General features: G+C 44.8%; 2 protein-coding genes across 7 annotated transcripts; one reads left to right on the top strand and one right to left on the bottom strand.

The window, feature by feature from the left end:
- Positions 1-1,646: 1,646 nt before the first annotated feature.
- Positions 1,647-3,929, bottom strand: ATP5MC1 (ATP synthase membrane subunit c locus 1). Of its 2 annotated transcripts, none has more exons than XM_048050807.2 (5): positions 3,825-3,929; positions 3,318-3,366; positions 2,652-2,729; positions 2,200-2,375; positions 1,647-1,883 (listed from the first exon to the last, which is right to left on the bottom strand). In XM_048050807.2, the coding sequence occupies exons 2-5, from the start codon at positions 3,354-3,356 to the stop codon at positions 1,769-1,771; spliced, it is 408 nt and encodes a 135-aa protein (XP_047906764.1). In that variant the 5' UTR covers positions 3,357-3,366; positions 3,825-3,929; the 3' UTR covers positions 1,647-1,768. The 2 variants fall into 2 exon arrangements, with proteins under 2 accessions (XP_047906764.1, XP_047906763.1); XM_048050806.2 differs by having other exon boundaries at positions 3,767-3,872.
- A 165-nt stretch (positions 3,930-4,094) lies between these two features.
- On the top strand, positions 4,095-16,761 carry CALCOCO2 (calcium binding and coiled-coil domain 2). 5 transcript variants are annotated; one of them, XM_048050793.2, is made up of 14 exons: positions 4,095-4,671; positions 6,194-6,242; positions 7,470-7,658; positions 8,183-8,285; positions 8,654-8,787; positions 9,517-9,642; positions 10,144-10,271; positions 10,383-10,473; positions 11,268-11,390; positions 12,143-12,229; positions 13,270-13,365; positions 14,048-14,189; positions 14,590-14,627; positions 15,170-16,761. In XM_048050793.2, the coding sequence occupies exons 3-14, from the start codon at positions 7,476-7,478 to the stop codon at positions 15,344-15,346; spliced, it is 1,428 nt and encodes a 475-aa protein (XP_047906750.1). In that variant the 5' UTR covers positions 4,095-4,671; positions 6,194-6,242; positions 7,470-7,475; the 3' UTR covers positions 15,347-16,761. The 5 variants fall into 5 exon arrangements, with proteins under 5 accessions (XP_047906750.1, XP_047906751.1, XP_047906749.1 ...); XM_048050794.2 differs by lacking the exon at positions 6,194-6,242 and adding an exon at positions 5,507-5,570; XM_048050792.2 differs by lacking the exon at positions 6,194-6,242 and having other exon boundaries at positions 4,096-4,671.
- The last annotated feature ends 27 nt before the right edge of the window (positions 16,762-16,788 follow it).

The following is a 16,788-nucleotide window of genomic DNA, read 5'->3' as shown; positions in this document are numbered from 1 at the left end:
GGCCCCGCTGCCAGCCCCGCGCACCTCCGGCAGCGCCGGGCGGCACCTGCCCGCTGACCCGTTTCACCTCCGAGACCCCTGCTGCTGTACCAGAGATACAACAAATAAATAAATCGTATTTAACCACAGTTACACGCACAAAAGACCCATATTAGGAAGAATAAAAGGTCAGGTAGCGCTGCCCTGAGTTCTTGAGGCAATAAATGCAAGCGGCTGACATGCTAATAGCTGCAGCCAGCTATTAACAGCCAGGTTTTAGACTGAAGGTTCCTAAGCATGATATTACTGACCTGGCCATTGAGTTCATTCTAGACCTCGACTGATCACGTCATTTTGCCTTCCTGCTTCACAGGAAGCACAAATAAGCTTTCCCAGATATTTAGAGAAGTCTTGTAGTAACCCTGCAGCAGTCTCTCCCTAGATCACAGTCTCAGAGGTGGCAGCTGTCTGTAATGCACTACAAAGACTTCTCTTTAAAGAAAACATGAAAAAAAAAAACCCACAAGTTAACTCGTGTATCACCCCCTCTGCCAACAGGGGTTTCTGCTACTGCAGCCTGGGATGCTGCTTGGCATAGTTAAGACAAAATCTGAGGCTCAGTTAGAGTAGAAAAAAGGGCACAGAGGACAGTCTTCTCCTTTGCACAACTACACATTTGTCCCTAGCAGCCAGACCATCTGACTATGTAGAATCTTTCTCCTTCTTCAGCCAGGGAGTCTCCTCTGAGCTCTTTTTGGTTTCAGAGCCACTTTTCTCCAAGTAGTCTCAAGGACAGTTTTTGTCTGTTTGTTCTTAAGCACAAGTCAAAATCCTTGTCTCACTCCCTTACCCTCACAGGGCGTAAGCAGCTCTTACAAAGGAAGACAGAGCGGTCACTGTACCCCGCTCACATCCCCCAAGGAGGTCACAACCATGCTTCAGAGGCTTTAGTATACACAGCAGCTGCATTAATTCAATTACCTAAAGCAGATAACCAGACAAGCTTCCCAAATGGTCACCTTCCTACCTTCCTTAAAGGCACAGCTGACTTACCACAAGGTCCAAGATTCAGGTTAGATTTTAGAATTTCTGCCTAGTACACTCCAATCTCTAAAACAACTGAGGCATAGAACTGTTGGGGAAGACCACAGCTGTGGTCCTTTATTTAAACTGATGCTTTGAAGAAGCCTATGAATAGTGTGACCTTGAAACCAGCTCTTCTTTGTGAAAGAAAATTCAGATGATACGGTAAATCCTTGTGTATTTACTGTTTATTTAATTTTTCCAATGCCCTTAATACACTACAATTCTAAGCACACTCATCTGCACCCATCACCTTTTCAATATTGTCTTCGCAAAATAAAGTGGATATAGCATTTTCATTAATAGTATGTGGAGAAAACAACGCTTTATCAGCTCACATAAGTATTTGCTTTACTAGGGCAAAACTTCTTGGGATTTCTGAATAGATATGATGCATTGTTTGAGCTGTTCAAGGACATCCTCTCTTATCTGACTGTCTTCGCATTTATTATTGTCCTTTCTTCTCACCACCATTTCACATTTGTCTGTGGGTACCCCTATACTTAGGATATGACATTGCTCAACTTATACAAAAATGACCCCCAGGATCTTCCCCATTGATGGACCAGAACATAAGAAAAAAATAAAGCCACCAGTTTATTTAGAGAAATCTTTTCTTTAATTATCAGCCTTGAACACTCTGATGGAAGCAGACTCAAACTGCAGAGGACAAAGTGATGAAAGCCACAGCCAGGGCCAGAAGTTGTCACATAGCAAAGAGGATAAGGAATGCCACCATCAAACAGAAGAGACCCATGGCCTCAGACAGGGCAAAACCCAGGATGGCGTAGGAGAAAAGCTGCTGCTTGAGAGATGGATTCCTGCATGGTACACAAGGGGGGAAAAAAAAAAGTAAAGAAAAAATAGATCCACGGAGAGTGGAAAACAAAACAGACCCCATATCACCAAAAGCCAGGATTATGCCACACAGTCAACAAATTTTGGAGCACAAACCAGATTTATGGCAGCCAGCCAATGGCTGGAATGAGAAAGGACTGCTTCACTTAAACACAGTATCTGCTTATACACACTACACATGTAGAGTTGAACATACATTCTAGGAAAAGCTCTATCCATCTAACAAATTTAGTGATATAAGAAGGGAATAAATTCAAGCCAGCCTGGCACCTTACTTACCTGGCATAGCCAATGATCAAGCTGCCAAACACTGTCCCAATACCTGCTCCTGAACCAGCCACCCCAACTGTGGCAGCACCTGCACCAATGAACTTAGCAGCAGTGTCAATATCCCTGGAGACAACACTAGTTTGGAACTCGCGGCGGGACAGCTGTGAATAGGAAACACCAGCTGGCTGCGGAATACAGAAGAAACATGTTAATAATGACACTTAATCATAAATACAAAACTTCCTTTAATAAAATTCTTAATCACCATTTATCATCTACTCAAGAGAGCAGGAAACAGCCAAACTTGCTAAGCCAGCTTCTAGCCCAGATCAGTGGTAAGTGTTCTTACTAGCCATCCTCTTGAAATACAAACTTACTCTTCCACCTCAGGAGAAACCATCAAGTACCCCAGACTGCAAACACAGAGATAAAGGAGTCGATTTACCACATAAGAGTCTTACCTGTACAGTCTGAGTCTCAGGCCTGCTGAAAACAGACACTGGAACTGGCCTGGCCAGAGCCCTGGAACAGCACCGGAACTGAAGCAGAACACAGATAATTAACGCCTATAGTTGGACGCGTCCACGCTAATTCTCAAAACAGGTATTTTATGAAGAACAATCTTGGTTTTTTTTAAACACATCTCAAGAATGAAACAAGACTCATAACAAGGTATGTGCTAATTTAGAGTATTTCTAGCTTAGCCAGTTGGATGAAATACATGAGCGATACCGCCACAGACCATGCACTGCAGTACAGCAAGTATCACTGCTGCTACTGCACAGTTCAGTCATTATTATGACTCCATACGTTTTATTCTTAGTTCACACTTTGAGACAAAAAGATGACTGAGTATCTATGTGATAATCAGTTATCTTACAATTCAAGAAAATCTTAGGCTTGCAGTCTAATGCGTGTCTCCTAAAGCCGTAGGTATCACTCTCTGGTCACCAGAGGTCACCTTGTTTCCCCTCCTCGTCCAATGCACAGTAAAACAAATCCACGCGATGCCGTCCCAGCTAGCGCTGTCCAAACCAGCATTCTGAGCTCGGCAGCACGGGGAAAGCCTCCGCAGCTGCATATCCCCACTAAGCATCGTTATTCTGCTCTGAACAAAGACAACGTACCAGAGCTGGAGAGCTGAGGAGCGCCACGGGGGTCCGCATGTTGGTTTACCTGTTACAGACAGAACAGCACCACAAATGAAGACCCGGCAACCGAAGCGCTGCGGCAGTGCCCCGGGGCCGCCGCACAACGCGGCCCCCGCAGCCGCCTCCCCGCCGCCCGTCCCGCCTCCCCCAGCCCCTCGCCGCTCTCTCCCGGTTAACCCTCGCCCCGGGCCCCGCACGGCCGCCTCGCGGACCCGCGGCTTCGCCTTCCCGGGCCCAAAGTCCTGCCGAGAGCGCGCCCGGTGCCCGAGCCCCGGGGGGAGCGGCGGAAAGCGGCGGAGCCACAGCCGCCCGCGTCCTCCGCCGCCCAGCGATGGGCGCGGCGCGGCGCGGCGCGACCCCGGCCCCGGCCCCGGCCCCGGCCCCGGCCCCGGCCCCGGCCCCCGGCCCCCGGCCCCCGGCCCCACCTGCGCGGCTCCCGCTGGCGACAGCTGTGAGAGCACCGCGCGCCCCCGCCCCGCTCACCTTGCGGTGTCCCAGCGCGTCCTCCACGTCCATTGGCTGTCGCCGCGCGCTGCGCACGGCATTCTGGGACAACACTTGTGCTCCCCATTGGCTGCGGCCAAGCAAGCCCCTCCCACCAGCATCCGGGACAGCGGGACAGGGCGGGAGAGCAGTGTGGCTACGTGGGTCTCCATTGGCTAGCTGTTTTCGCTGCGCGCTTCCTGATTGGCTGGCGGCGTGGAAGTCTCCCTCCCAGAAGCTCATCAGGCGCGCGGGGCCGCCTATTGAACGCCCAGCAGCCGCTGAGGCGGCGGTGGGGTGGCTGGGGTCTGTCCCGTTGCGGCTGCAGCCGCCCCGGGCAGTGCCTGCGCCTCGCTCGGCGCCGCTGCCCCGGGGAGGGCTTGGGGCCGGGGCTCGTCGCCCGGCCGCGGAACAGTGGCGGTGCTGGGCCCGGCGGCCGCTACCGCCAACCTCGGGGCTGGGGCCGCCGGGGCGAGCCCAGCGCGTGCGCTCGCGGGGGCGGCAGCGCCGCCCGAGGCCGCCGGGGTCCCGTCCGCCGCCGGGGGGAGCGGCCGGAGGGGCCGCCGCAGGCCGTGACCGGGACTTCGGGCTCCCGCTGTGCCGAGCCCGCGCGCTCTCGGCGGAGCCCCGCGGCCCGTGACGGCCTCAGCGGCGCCCCCGCCGCTCCCCGGCCCCTGCGGGGGGCGGCCCCGGGCTCGGGGCGCTCCAGCGCCGGACTCCACATCCCGGCAGCGCGGCCGGGGCCACCTGGGCGGTGCGCGGGGCGGGGCGGCGTGTGGGGACTCCACCTTGTCCTTGTCCTCCGCCTCCTCCTCGCCGTCCCGGGGGTTTCTGGCCGAGCGTCTCGGTGAGTGAGCTGGGGGGGGACGCGGAGGCCGCGCGGCCCCGCAGTGTGCTGCCCCCGGAGCCAGGCAGGAGGATGGGGGCGGTCGGGGCTCGCTCGCTGCGAAGCGGCGGCGCTTTCGCTTTCGGTTCCCGGCGGCGGAGCTGAGGTGGTCCGGCTGCGGGGAGCGCCCCGGTCCGCTGCCCGGCCTCCGCTGGGACCCCACGCACGGGGATGCTAACGGGGACCGGGCCCGGGGCACCCGCCTGCGCGGCGCGTCTGGGCCGCGGTGTCCCGGTGTCGAGCCGCGGCTGGAAGTTGGTCGCACTCGGGAAGGGGGAATCCGCGGCTCTCGGCGTTCTTAGAACGCTGTAGTATATGACAGGAAGAAAGCAACAACAGCAAAATGAAAACAAAACAACATTTAAAAAAAAGCCCCCAGAGAGAAGTTGGGCCGTGAATATCACAGGAAGCGTATGCTGTGCCCTCCTCCGTGCGTGCTGTAATGATACCTCATTACCTCGGCTGGGGGCTGGGACTGCCTGCTGCGCGTTACCATCCCCGAAGGTGCGGCTTTCACTATCTCCTCGGGCAGCAGCAGCCTCACAGGGCCTCTCCTTCCTGTACTGATGACTTAAAAGCTGTTCATAGAACAAAAATTTGAACGCTAATAAAATCTCTTCCTACTTCCTGTTTTTTCCTTGAAGTGAACTGCACAGTGTGCTGTCAACACAGTCTGTATGACCATTGGGTTTGTTTTCACAATTATTTTTACCAAAACCAACACTCTTCATCTTTGTTTTCAGAAGAATGCATTGTTTTGCTGCATCCAGGCTGTGACGCTTCATTTTCTTTGCAGGTTACATTGAAGTCTTACGGCAGCAAGGGCACATATCCTGAAGTTATTAAGGAGCTATTCTTAGGTTACTATTTTTTTTCTTTTCGGTCTGCTGGCTGTCAGGAGGTCCCAGGGCATTAGGGAACTGCATCATAAGGCACGTCAAGGTAGGAGAGGTTGACATCAGCCAAATAAAGACTGAGGCTTAGGTAAGGCATGTATAATTTGCTATGTTTTACTAACTAAAACTTAAACTGCACTCCTGGATTCCCTGGAGGATCAAGGCACACTCATTTCAAGGCCTTCAGCTCCTGGCAGGAGGAATTAATTATCCATCCTCCCAAAGCAAGATATATCAGTGCTGTTATTAGTGCTCTTTCCAGCTGCGCAGGTACCATTTCTTTTTTGAACACAACCCCACAATGCCCATCTAAACTCCTGCCTGATTTTCAGGCTGTTCTTTGGCACAGAATACAGATGATGTCCTCGGTCATGACAAAAAATGAAGGGTTTCATGGATTGGAGATGATCTTAAATCCTCCAGCAGGATAGTTTTTCAAGATGAACTTTCTGTCATTTCTGATGTCAATACCTATTTGCTACTACTGTCACTAAGATCAGCTGAGAGGGTTCTGCTTTGGATTTCTGGAACTGAATTGCCAGGGATTGGTGGCAGGGTTTTCTCAGCAGTGATCTGTCTCTTGACAGATTGCCGGGGCTGAAGTCTGGTTGCCTGCAAGACACAGTGGCAAAGAGGGTAATTTAGTGTTGTTTCTAATCATGCCTAGGCATCTGGCAGTTCGGATAGATCCAGTAGATGCACGCACTGCATGTTTATGTTGTCGTGCGTAACACATTTGTAGTGTCACAATGCACTGAAAAGCTTTCTGTGTAGATAACTCATGCATGAGCTTCAGTGCTATTTGTTGACCCTGTTGCCATGCAGCATAATCATTTTGATACTGAGAATCTTGCAGTTTCACCGTAACAGTCACAAGTACCAAGGCTATTATAGCCTCATAACACAGGCTTGTGAGACAGAACTACAAGAACCTGCCTAACCAGGACCTCCTGTGTTTGTGCTTTTCCATGAGAGCTGATCTTAGCAAGGTGCCTCTTTTTCTTGGAGCAAAAAAGCTGAGAGGAAAGATGCTGTATTTGGAGGTCAAATCATCATGTTGGATTTGAATGCAGAAAACAGCAAGGCTGTTGAGTTTGCATATCACCAGCATGAGTATGTCTGGTGTGTCTCACCGTGGTCAGACAGTGAAGATGAAGTGTGTCAGGGCTGGGACTGTGTACAAACGTTGGAGCTCCTAGCATGATGGATCATACGCTGCTATTTTTGTGTATTACTGCTATCTGCAGGAGCACTTCACTGACGCAGCAAAACCTCTGTTTTTCTCAAACAATATGCTAGTCTCCAGGTTTCAGAAGAGGTGATGCACCCCCACATTAACCACATATAGTGGAGATGTGTCTGGAGTGTCAAATCACATTAAAAACATGATGTAAGGCTGCGTGTAGGGACAGCTTGTGTTCCAGCTGGGTTGTCAAGCAGGGAATCACACCAGTAGGCACGCATGCTCTTGCTGCTACAAGGTACCACTGCCTCTCTCCTGAGTAGCAGATCTTTAGGATGGTCAACAGGGTCGGGTTCATGGACTCCCATGCAGGAGAGGGGCTGCTGTGTCACATTGGCAGCTTCAGAGCATCAGACACTGTGGCTAGGAAGCAGGGGTCAGCCTTACACTCTGCTGAAGAGAAACTGCAACCTGCCATGGATGTAAGGAGCAGTCTCGTCACAACAGCAGGGACTCCAGTGAGTGCAGGTGCCTTGCTGAGAAACATTGGTGTGTCTGCAGGGGGTTAGGACCTTACAGCTATGTCATTCATCAGCTGTACCTCTTCATATCCTTCATGGATACAACTATGTTGGCAACATCCAAAGATGAGATAATGACATTACGCTTTCCTCTTGTAGGCTTCCATGATGGATGAGACTTCGGACGAACCTCCCACTTCCGCTGTCCTCTTAGACAACTGCCACTTCTCCCAGGTCATCTTTAACAATGTGGAGAAGTTTTATGTTCCCGGAGGAGATGTAATCTGTTATTATACTCTCACACACAACATAGTTCCTCGTGGGAAGGACTGGGTGGGCATCTTCCGGGTAAGTGAATACTGTGTAACCAGATACGCCGTGTATGAGAAGGCAGCAGCTGTCAGAAACAAGTAATTTGACGTTTAATTCATACTTCATCCCTAAGAAAGGCCTTAGGGCTTTGGTAGAACAGGGTAAGAGATTTTTTTTCAATAATAACTTTGTGTAATACAGCATTTTTCTTGTGCCCTGAGACAAAATGCCAGACACGTTGTTACTTGATCAGCTTCAAGACTAATTAAACAGACTGTGATTCACAGAATCAGTGAAGAATAATTGCATTAAAGATCATGTTGGCACCATCCCTTCCAACACATTTCCTACTTCAGTGCTCCCCTCGCCTCCCTAACACAGACCATAGAATAAGGCATATGCTAGCGAGTAGCTTTGATTTATGCGTAGACCACAACTCTGTGGAGTCAGGATATCAACACAAAAGTCCTACCATTAAATGATCTATGTGGAAATATAGTCCAGTTGCCATAGGATAAGCATGAACTATGTGATCCCTTTTAAGAATTTTGTTATTGCAGGTGGGATGGAAAACAACCCGGGAATATTACACATTCATGTGGGCTCCTCTGCCCGGTGATGTCCATGGTGATACCGCTGTGCAGCAACAGATCCAGTTCAAAGGTGGGTTGGGAGGTTGGGTCACTCAGGGAATGTATGTGTATGTGTACACACAGGCACATACACACAAACTCCCACACTACTGCCACTAATAAGTATTACATTTAGAATTTGAGAAAATGTGTAGTAACATGCTGTAGTAAACTTCAAGTCGCATAATTACAGCCAAAAAAATCAAATCTACTGGATTCTGCCATCCTGACTGAGTGATATTGTTTGTGTTCTTATCACTGGCACAAAGGCTTACTAATGGTGGAGGAACAATATTGAAGTAAGATGTCTGTTTTCTTAGGTGCTGACTTTCTGTGCTATATAGTTAAGAGACTTGAGTAATTACAAGCATATGACAGGATTGTTGTGTTTGTCTGAAGCTTACTACCTACCGAAGGATGATGAATACTACCAGTTCTGCTACATCGACCAGGATGGTGTGGTCCGTGGAGCCAGTGTTCCTTTCCAGTTCAGAGCAGAGACTGAGGATGATATCCTGGTGGTAACCACACAGGTATGTGTCCTCTCTTCCCCTGCTTTTTCCTGCCTTTGCTTTTATTGGCATCTGCTCATTGCTAAGTTGGAGAGATCCAGTAAATCGGATGCTGAGCTGGAACTCAGCAGATCTGGATTCTATTCCTGGCTTTGCTACTCATCTGTCACCCAAATTTGGGCAGCCTTTGTTTCTCTAACTGACATTTATCAGACTAGTTTACTTAGATTGTGAGCTCTTCTTAATGGGGAGTGACTAAATACATAGTGTTTCAGGGCATTTTGAATATTTTTTAGTGGAAATGTAATGTTCATAGAAACAGCCTTCCATTAGATGGGAGTAAGAACATACACATGGACAATAATTGAGGTGTTGTGAAGCCAAGCACCCTTATTTTGCAGTGTCTTGTGTGCAGCCCTTTTACTAACTACTACACAGAAAATCAGTCTGTGGTCCTAATCTTACAAGCTACAAAAAAATTTGCAGACTTCTGCCTCTGCTTTAAGATTGAGCATCTTAAAAGATCAGAGGTAGTGTGTGCTTGGTATTCAAGGACTGTGTTGATGGTCAGCTTTGGACAGACTATGGATAGTGAAGTAGCAGTCTCGTCTGAACTAATAATGAAAACCTGAGGAGGTACATGATGTTCCCTTTTGCAGAATTCATCTTTTTTAGCTCTTCATACTGTGTTCTTCGGAAGATAGATTTTTGATGTTTCCATGATGACTAAACAAATTTGTTGTTTGCCAGGGAGAAGTGGAAGAGATTGAACTACAAAACAAAAATTTGCTTAAAGAAAATGAGGAGCTGCAAGCAACCTGCGCAAGTCTCCAGAAACAAAACATGGAACTGCAAGAAGAGCTCAAGAAGACACAGGTACAACAAAAGTTAATATATATTAAGTCAGAAGCTTTAAGTCTGAAAGATGAAGAGAGACCGAGTCAGGTCTTGCTCCACTGTATGCTTCCAGGAAAAAATGAAGGAGGTTTCTCCGCATATTATCTCTTTAATCATTTACCAGATATTACAACAACTCTACTACAATAAGAATGATAATGATGAACAAGAGGCTTCACAAGAAAAAGGGATCAGGAACATATGGGAAAGGGAGTTTTCACAACTGTTCAGTAGGCTGTCCCAAAATTGCAAGGCCAGCCCTGTTTCTAATGTTCTTTCATCATTATTGTTTCCTCCTTCAGTTTTGCTCAGGACTTAATATAAATAAAATAGGGTCTGAAAGATGCAAAGGAGAGATTTTTCTCCTTAAGGTGGGCTGCCTGCAAGTGTTGCATTAGAAGGATTTTGCAGTTCCACTTCAGAGCAGGACTATTGCTTGGGTCCCATTTTGCCTCCTATTGACCTGTCTTTGATTTTCAGGAGCTGCAGAATGGTTTAGAGTCTCTTAGGAGCAGCACAGAAAAACTGGAGCTGGAGCTGAATTCCCTGAAAAAGGAAAATAAACATCTAAAAGAGCTGGATGAGTGCAGAGAGGCAGAACTGCACCAGTAAGTGTATTTACAGCATCTCTTAAAACAGTATTTCATTTAAGCACCTTACCGTTGTGGATTAAATTTCCATTTGTGAAAGTATGGTGTGTTTTGATTTGTTCTGAGTAGATTCAAAGAGCAAATTCAGAATGTGACCTCTGAAAAGGTACGCTTGGAAACCAGATTGAAAACAGCCCTGGATCACATGGATCAGCTGCAGGTAGAAAACATATAGCTGCCCTCCTTTGCTTTTGTGAACTGTCTCTGATGGTCTTAGTTTGTCTGACAGAGAGCTGTGCAATCTTGAGCAAATATGTGATGTATAAGTTTCTTTTCTGGTTATGTGGGTTCTTTCGGAAAATGTCAGGCTCTGATATGGTTTATGTCCAAGAAACCTCAAGAAAGCTATATTATGGAAGGAAGGATAGTGTGGGATGTGCTAAAAGAAATTATAAGGATTTTACTCCCTAAACACGTTCCCTTTGCATGCTCATTAAGTTGACCAAAATCACACCATTGTTCACCTCCTGCTAGGTAAGGATCCAGGCAGAAAACACTTCTGTTTTGAAAAATTTTCTAAAATTATGTTCAATATTGGGTAAAAACAAGACAAAATCTGGGAGGTGTGTGAAGGTAGAAGGTAAATGAAAATAGCTTGTTTGTTAGATGTGGGATATGGGAAACTCAGAGTAATAGGCTAAACATCTGGCTAAACAGCCACTATTTTTCTCTTTACTATCTGAATTCCCAGACTAGAAGTGACATTTTAAAATGTAGAAAGCTCCTCAAAGAACATATGAGTGAATACTGAGATTTAATGGATTTATCAACTCTGATATATCCCCATGTAACTATTCTAATTTTCTACAAAGGTTTTAATGGAAAAAAAGTTTGCAGGAAAAAAATTAAGTAGCTGCGGGTTCTAGTGATTTTCTTTGTGCAGCAAAAGGGGCCTGTCTGTCTCAATCATAGCTATTAAATTTTCACTTTCTGCCCATTCTTCTTTCTCCCTAGTCTCAAGTGTTGAATTATGAGAAAGAAATGGAAAACTTGGTTCGTATGGACCATGACAAGACTGAGCAGCTTGAAAGTTTAAAGGAAGAGAATTGTCAGTTATGCATGACTATAACTCAACAGGTAAAACCTCCCCTAAATATCAAGGTGCTTGGGGAAGCCAGGGAATAGAGGCTGAGAGGTATACTTGGCAGTAACCAGGTACAAATATTGCTCAATCTTATGAAAAGTCTAGGAGATTCCATGACAAACAGAGAAGTCTTCATGGTGGCATGGGAATCCACATAGGTGGTTCTGCGAACAAACCATCTGACAAATTCTTATAGTACACACACACACGTTGTGGTTTTGGAAGAAACACCTGTATAACTAAATTTTGTAATTCTGATTCTCTAGCAAGAAAATTCAGTCTCCGTCTTCATCTCTTTTGAGCCAGCTCAAGGGATGAGGTAGGGAAGTGGGAACTCAGGACTGATATTTGGCTGATTGGAAATTGTTGCAAATATGCAAAACTGTTTCAGGACTGGGACTTATGTGTAAACAAGACAAGTTATCCTAAATCTGCTTAGACTATATGCCATTAATTTTGCATCCAACAGGAAGCTACTAGTAACTGGTGAGAGGCAGCAACCCTGCTGGTCTCCTGTCTGCTTATGTTTTTGCCCCTGTCTCATCTTTACAGTCATAGATTTGGCATTGAATAATCAATAAAATAAAAAAGTGAAATATGGTCAGAATGCCCCCCAAAAAGCTGTAAACAATACAAAGTTTCTATTCTATAGTTTGATGCTCTGCCCCCCATCCTTACCTGACACCTCTTTTCTTTGACATTGCCTTTGCAACTCTGCCTTTGAAAATCTGGGATTCCTGTGCAGAAAGAGCAAAAGAAGGAGCTTGAACATCGATTGGAGAACTTGAAAGAGACAGAGGCCAACTTGTCACTTCGTCTGCAGAATGAGCAGGTGACCAGCATTTTTGGGGGTGAAGTTGGGGAGACGGTTCCAAAAGAGCTGAGCATAGAGCTCTGCTGTATTGTATAGAATCTGCTGGTATTTGTGTAGGGAAGCTGACATTTACTTAAAGCGCCGTTGTCCACCCTTTTTCAATTTGCAGAACCATCAGAATTTCCCTGGGATGTTGCAGATGCCTTTATGTGTAATATTTAAGTTTATGGTCAAAAGGCTTGCTTTTCTTAGGTAACTTCTGCAGATCTTTGGCAAGTAATCCACAAACCTCAGCACTGAAAATCACTACATGAAGAACTGTGAACGTTAGAAAAGGGAAACATGCGATGGCGTTTTCTTTCTACTGAACCATCACTGGTGATGTCTGAGGCTGTCCCATCATCATCTTTAGCCTGTTGCCCTGAGTGACCTTCTAAAGGTGCTTCTCTCTGTCTGTGCTGCTCAGGACACTTTTGGAGGCTCTACTCTGTTTCTGACATTGAAAGTTAAATGCCTAAAATGGATTATGTGATTACCTCCACTGTGATGCCAAATGTTCAGGATTTTTAGAGTGATACTTTGAGAATGACTACTGAATCCCTAAGTACTCTAGCTTATCTAATTTACTGATTTAAATCAAGACTTAGGTACAACACTGATTCCTAAGGAGGTACTAGCTATCCACAGTCAATGCAAGTCTCACAGTAGCAGAGAATTTGGCAGACTTGGAGAGTTCTCATCTGCCAGTGTAGATTTTTCAGCAGTCATAGTTCCTTTTCTTCAACCTACCACTTTGTTTGACCTGTCATATGTCCCCTTTCGAGGTCACATGTCATCTCTCATGTTGTGCTGAAAATGCAGACATTAAGTGGTTGGTAATGCGGAGATATCCAAGGTCACAAACTATGAAATGGTAAGACTCGTGGTGCAAGTGAAGGTTTATTTGTTGGTAATAAATGCAGTTAGAGGCTGCCTGTATATGTGAACAATGATTGGAGCTGTCATGGTTTTGTTTGCCAGTTTTCCACAATTTACCAAATAATCCTCTTCCTTTATAGCAACAAAACAGAGACTTAATGAAAGAACTTGAAGAGCAGAGGCATTTGTTTCAGATTTTGCAAGCAAAAAAGAGTGAATCTGATGAGGAAAAACAGGTGAGAACTTGGCACAGCTCCCTCACCTTTCTCCTGCATTGAATATGACACAAATATCTTAAGTCTAATGTCCAGTTCCATTAGCCCTTCTACCACACTGATCACTAACTGTGTCTGTACGTGGACCATCGCCTAAAACAAGGCTGCCGTGCTGTCTGCGTGCACATAGGAGCGACCATGTGCTCACTCTCACAGTATGTTGTTGCTGCTACCTCTGTACAGCCTAAGAGGAAAGAAAACTTCCACCTTTTTGCCCCACCGCAGACAAGACCAGTTCACCCATAATAGTGTGGGGATTTTCAAAAACTCCTGTTATTTCACTGAAGTGAATGGACTTTCTCATTTAAATGAATATAGCTTTTTCATCCAGTCTAGAAAATGACTCTATGGTGTTGTTCCTTACTCTGCCATTATCTGCATGACTTCAGTCTTCTGTCTTTTAAAGTGTATTATTCTATTGTGGTCATCCTGTTTGCCTTTCTGAGCAGGTCACAGAATAGATCCTTGCACTTCCTTACCTCACTTTCCCATTTTGTCAAGCAGGACTAAGACTGAGCTATCTAAAGGAAGAGCAATTTTGATTCTGGTCTAAGAGGATCTATGTTAGTGCAAAGTATAACTTCTCTCTGAAATGGTCTTCTGAGGTTCTGGAAATTCATTCTGTCCTTCTGTCCCTTTGCAGAAACTGAGGGAAGAGAATGATACCCATCTGAGGCATCTCTCTCAGGCTAGAGATGTTTCTTCTTTCTCTGCTGTTTCACAAGCTCAGGCCCAAGTTCCAGCTCCTGAAGCAGGATGCCTTGTGTTTGGTAATCCATATTATGGTAAGAGTACTTGGCAGTCTGTCTGAAACCACAAATCCGTGGCAGTAAAATTCTCAACAAATTGTACTCCCTCTTGAATTGGTTGCTGTGGAAAATAAATTCTTAGCAGTACCTCTGTATAGTTTTGCATGTGTGCAGGTGACTTGGCAAAATGCTGCCGGGTGTTAAGAGTTGATTTAAATGATCAGCTGTCTGTTCATCTTCTGTGAAGAGAAACAACTGTTAGATAGTTTATTCATCTGTGAGGCAGCTAGTTCTGTGGCTTATGTCCAGTTTTCATAGTCCTAAGTATAGAGGTCTAGATCCAGGGCCACATACTCATGTTTCAAGAATTACTATTTATCAGCACATTACACTGTTAATCATTTGTAGTGGCTAAATGAACTTCTTTCTTTTCCAGCTGCAGAAGCAAACCTGGAGTCAAGAGCTGCCAGAACAGTAAGTAAAGTGGATGTGAATGGACATGAATTAGTGGTTTACAGACAGAAATTAACAATTTGAAATGAGGAGCTACAAATTCAGCTCTGTAGCCTATTGTCTATGTACCATTTTAGTCCTGGTAATAAAGTGGACAACAAAATGGAATCATGTATGCTTAACCTGTAGGATTAAGTTGTTGTAATAACAGTTGGTGGTGTTAGGGAAGAGAAAGGAAGCTCTGTTCACCTTAATGTTTAAGGAACAATTTTTGGCAGCATCTGGTGTCAGAATGAGAAGCATTCAGCTGCTAAATGACTTATTTCATATTGTAGACATGGACATGTGCTATTTAGGATGAAAAGTTAGAATACCTTGTAGAAGTTTGACTTGTAAGTACTATTTACAGAAGCCTGGAGACATTTGAAAACTTGAGGGTATTGCAAGTCAGAAAGACTTGTCCAAAGCTGATAATGTCTGACTAATAAACTTTTCTTTTTCTTCTCTTTGAATGTGAATACAAATCTTAAACTGTCTTTATTTGCACTTCCTTTGTACTTCAGGATTCTATAAGGAAATGCCCCATGTGTGATGACATATTTCCTGAAGATATTGAAGCAAGTGACTATGAGGCCCATGTGCAGAGCCATCTTCTGGAGTGCCCATTCTGCAATGAGACCTTTGAAAAGTCCAATCGGCAGGTGTTTGATGACCATATTTTTTGTCATGGCCTGGAATAATTCTGAATTCCTATCTGTTCTGTAGAACAGGTGGCAGAGGCCACAGGATAGAATAGAGCAAAAGTATTCTATAGACTTGATTCATACTAATAAGATCAACCTGACAAAACTGCATATGCTACTAGTGCTGTGATTCTGAGCTTTCTGTTCCATGCAATATGTGCATAATTGGGTCAGATATCCATATCCTGAAATTGAATTGTCATCAACTTAAGTCCTCCATCTTGGATCAAATATATGTGCTTTTTAAATGAGTCACAAATCCTATCATAAGTAAAGTAGTTGAATATGGTACCAGTTCTTTATAACAGGATTGTCTATGTAGCTGTTCATCTAGGTAGGGCCAAATAATAGATGTAACAGTTTTCTGTACTTGGCTGATATATCTCTATTATAACAATTTTATTCTTCAGTATAGCACTGTGATCGCTAACCAAAGACGAGAAACATTGTGGAGTCTTTTAGGATCACACCTTCAGTCCAGCTCAGCTTCTGGAATGCTGATTTAATTGCTAATAAAAAGTCTAAATGAAAATACATTTTACTTTGTCATCAGTCATAAAACAAGTGAAATATATTTATAAAGAGACTAAATACCTGTTTCTAGATCTAAAGGTCTAGGGCTCTTCTTACAGCAAAGTAGGCAATATAGCTTGTAGAACAAGGTGCATGCACTGTTTTCCCTTTTCTCTGTATGACCAGACTTAAAGTGGTGATATACTTAAACTGTGCTTGTGCAATCGCTCTGACACTGTCATGCCTCCATCTCATAACGAAGGAACCCTGAAATTTCTGAAACAGGAAAGGTCAGCATGGCATGGAGCCCATAGGAAAGCAGTAGCTGAGTTTTCTTAACAGTGGTGAGGATAAATGGCCTCTTAGTCTTGAAACTGGGCATCCTCATTTAAAGGAAGTGATGAATCTGGATTATTTCTCTTTTATGTTTCTAAACCTTATTGATTTAAAAAGAAGAGCTTATTCTGAAACCAAAACATTGATTCAAAACTGCTAAGTGCCTTGGAATATTACAGTACTTTGTGAATAGATTATCCAGTTACTATTTTTATTTCTGCTTTGGGATTTTCAAGTTATGATTAACAGTTATTTAGTCTGTGCAAACATAAATGGGTGAAATTTTATTATCCAGCTGTATTAGACTGGATTTTCTGCTGAATATCTGAAGCAATAGAAAATCCTAAGAAGTTTACATAGAGTTTTAAGACTATTAAGAGTAAGAAAGACTTCAAAATGTTTTACTGTTTTGTTTATACATATTTTTTTTATCAACCTAGGTTTAAATAGAGTATTTCTGTCTTTAAGATGTACTATACTGGAAAGCATTTTTTTAAAAAAAATCGTAACATAATAGGAGTTGTTAAAAATAAAAACTGTACTGAGAAAATCATTGAAAAAGATGACTGTCTATTTTTCTTAAATAAATT

Source organism: Anser cygnoides, chromosome 22, assembly GCF_040182565.1.
Source record: "Anser cygnoides isolate HZ-2024a breed goose chromosome 22, Taihu_goose_T2T_genome, whole genome shotgun sequence".
NCBI lineage: Eukaryota > Metazoa > Chordata > Aves > Anseriformes > Anatidae > Anser > Anser cygnoides.
Note: the sequence above shows the minus strand (reverse complement) of the source record. Positions and strands in the feature narration are given on the sequence as shown.